Source organism: Vitis vinifera, chromosome 7, assembly GCF_030704535.1.
Source record: "Vitis vinifera cultivar Pinot Noir 40024 chromosome 7, ASM3070453v1".
Lineage (NCBI taxonomy): Eukaryota > Viridiplantae > Streptophyta > Magnoliopsida > Vitales > Vitaceae > Vitis > Vitis vinifera.
The window spans coordinates 6,434,445-6,436,782 of NC_081811.1; the positions used below are offsets into that span (position 1 = coordinate 6,434,445).

General features: G+C 41.4%; 1 protein-coding gene across 1 annotated transcript; it reads left to right on the forward strand.

Moving 5' to 3' along the window:
* Positions 1-1,218: 1,218 nt before the first annotated feature.
* LOC100241302 (ethylene-response factor C3) lies at positions 1,219-2,338 on the forward strand. Its single transcript, XM_002264620.5, has one exon. It carries the CDS (start codon positions 1,360-1,362, stop codon positions 2,038-2,040), a length of 681 nt encoding a protein of 226 aa, XP_002264656.1. The 5' UTR covers positions 1,219-1,359; the 3' UTR covers positions 2,041-2,338.

Consider the following 2,338-nt stretch of genomic DNA (forward strand, 5'->3'; position numbering starts at 1 on the left):
ACAGTCTTTAGTTGCACTATCTACTACTGAGTTAAAATATATGGCAATAGCTGAGACTGCAAAGGAATCATATGACTTATAGGTTTGGTTAAGGAGTTGGGTATTCAACAAGGTGGAGTTCAATTATATTGTGATAGTTAGAGTGCCATTTATTTGGCAAAGAACCAAGTGTATCATGCAAGGACCAAACACATAGATGTGAGGTTTTCACAAGATCAGGGAATTGGTTTCTTCTGGTGAATTGTTATTTGAGACGGTTCACACCTCTGAGAACGCAGCAAACATGTTGACAAAGCCTGTTACCACAAAAAAGTTCAAGCATTGCTTGAACTTGATTAATGTCTCTAGTTGCTGGATGGGAGATACCCCAACCTATTGTCCCAGGGGGAGTTATGAGCTATGTTTCTTGTCTTCTAAGGGGGGAGTGAATATTTGCCAAGGTGGAGATTGTTGTGGGTGAACGATAGGTTGGGGGGTGTGGGGGGCAACGCCCCTTGCGGTATGGTTCAGGGGTATTTTTGGAATTTCATTCCTAAGGGTTAGTATAAATACCCTTTTATGTAACCCTAATTTGATACATAGTGAAAATCCTTTTTCCCTGTTCCCGTGGACGTAGACAATTAGTCAAACCACGTTAAATCTACGTGTTCTTCTTTCTCGTTTTTCTTATTTTTTGTCATTAAATTATTGCACAGATCACAACATTGTATTTTTATATTTTACTTTTATTTTTTAAAATATTTATTTAACGATTTAAATAATGCTACATCATTTCCCAGCTCCTAATTTCCACTTCGAGTCATACTGTACATCCGCACACCTTGAGAGTTCAGCGAAAGTTACTGCCAACGGAGAAACACTCCCCTTTCAAGTTAAAAATTTTCCCAACTGTTGTTTCAACGCATGCTTCCCTGTCTGATATACTAGGAAACGGGCATACAAACGAGTGCCACGTGGAAGTGACAACTGAAAATTGATCTGAAATGGCAAGAGATGAAGTCATCAAAGACTACGTCAGGCGTGCAACTTGATTCAGACCCGCCGCCATGCCCCATTGACTCACGTGCATTAATCCCCTCCGGAAAAGTATCATCCCCCCAAGAACAAATCCTAAGACATCCTCCATTACCAATAGTTTCACCTTATAATTTCATTTATTTCCTTTTCCCTTATTTTAATTTCTCAGCCCCCACCATTTTTTTTTTTCCTTTTTGGGTTTTTTAAAATATTTTTCTTCTAAATTCTTCCTCTACTTCCTGTATTTATAGGGCTGGATTTTCAAATGTGGTCGAACCAAACTTTTGGTAACCAGGAATACCAAGAAGAAGAACCATAGCATAGAACATAGCCTTCAATTCAATGGATTCTTCTTCCTTCTATCATCAATACCAAAGTTCAGAATTCTCACCTGAATCCTCATCGTTCGGTTCATCGGAGTATTTCTCGTCCTGGGACGAGCCTCTTTTCCACCACAATTCACTTCCATTCAACATAAATGACTCGGACGAGATGATACTATTCGATATGCTAGCCGAGGGAGCTAGAGACTCGTCGGAGACAGCGTCATCCGTCGGAGGAGCAGCCAAGGAGGAGGAGGTGACTTCCAATGCTAAAGAGCCCACACCTAACAAGAAGGAGAAAGAGAAGACGTATAGGGGTGTCAGGAAGCGGCCATGGGGGAAGTTCGCGGCGGAGATAAGGGACTCCACCAGGCATGGGGTAAGGGTGTGGCTTGGTACATTTGATAGTGCCGAGGCTGCGGCTTTAGCATATGATCAAGCAGCATTTTCCATGAGGGGGACCATGGCGGTCCTCAATTTCCCGGTGGAGCGCGTGGTGGAGTCCCTAAGGGACATCAAGTACGCCTGCGAGGACGGCGGCTCCCCGGTGGTGGCGCTCAAGAGGAGGCACTCTATGAGAAGAAAATCAACTGGTCGGAAAAATAAAAGCAAGGAGGTAAAGGCACAGAATGTTGTGGTATTAGAGAATTTAGGAGCTGATTATTTGGAGCAACTCTTGTGTTCATCAGAGAACCATTGATTCTTCTGGGTCAATCATGAAGATTTCCATATTTCCTAAATTTTTATATCTTCTTTCTTTTCTTGGTTCAATTTTTCTTCTTCTGTGTTTATGATAATCCTCTAGAGTTAAAAGCATCCCTCTTCTGTTGAGATGTAATGATGGGGTTAGATCCATTTCCGAATTCTTCTTATTGCTCCCTTATGCTTTTTTTTTTTTTTTGTCTTTTGTAAAGTCTGAAAAGGATGGGGACACAAAAGTATCCTCATCGATTCCTGCGGTGTAAAATATTTTCATGGAATTAGTCGTTTTCTTTTAA

Excerpts from the sequence above, each read along its gene's own strand:
- LOC100241302 (XM_002264620.5), top strand. The coding sequence starts at position 1,360 with ATGGATTCTTCTTCCTTCTATCATCAATACCAAAGTTCAGAATTCTCA.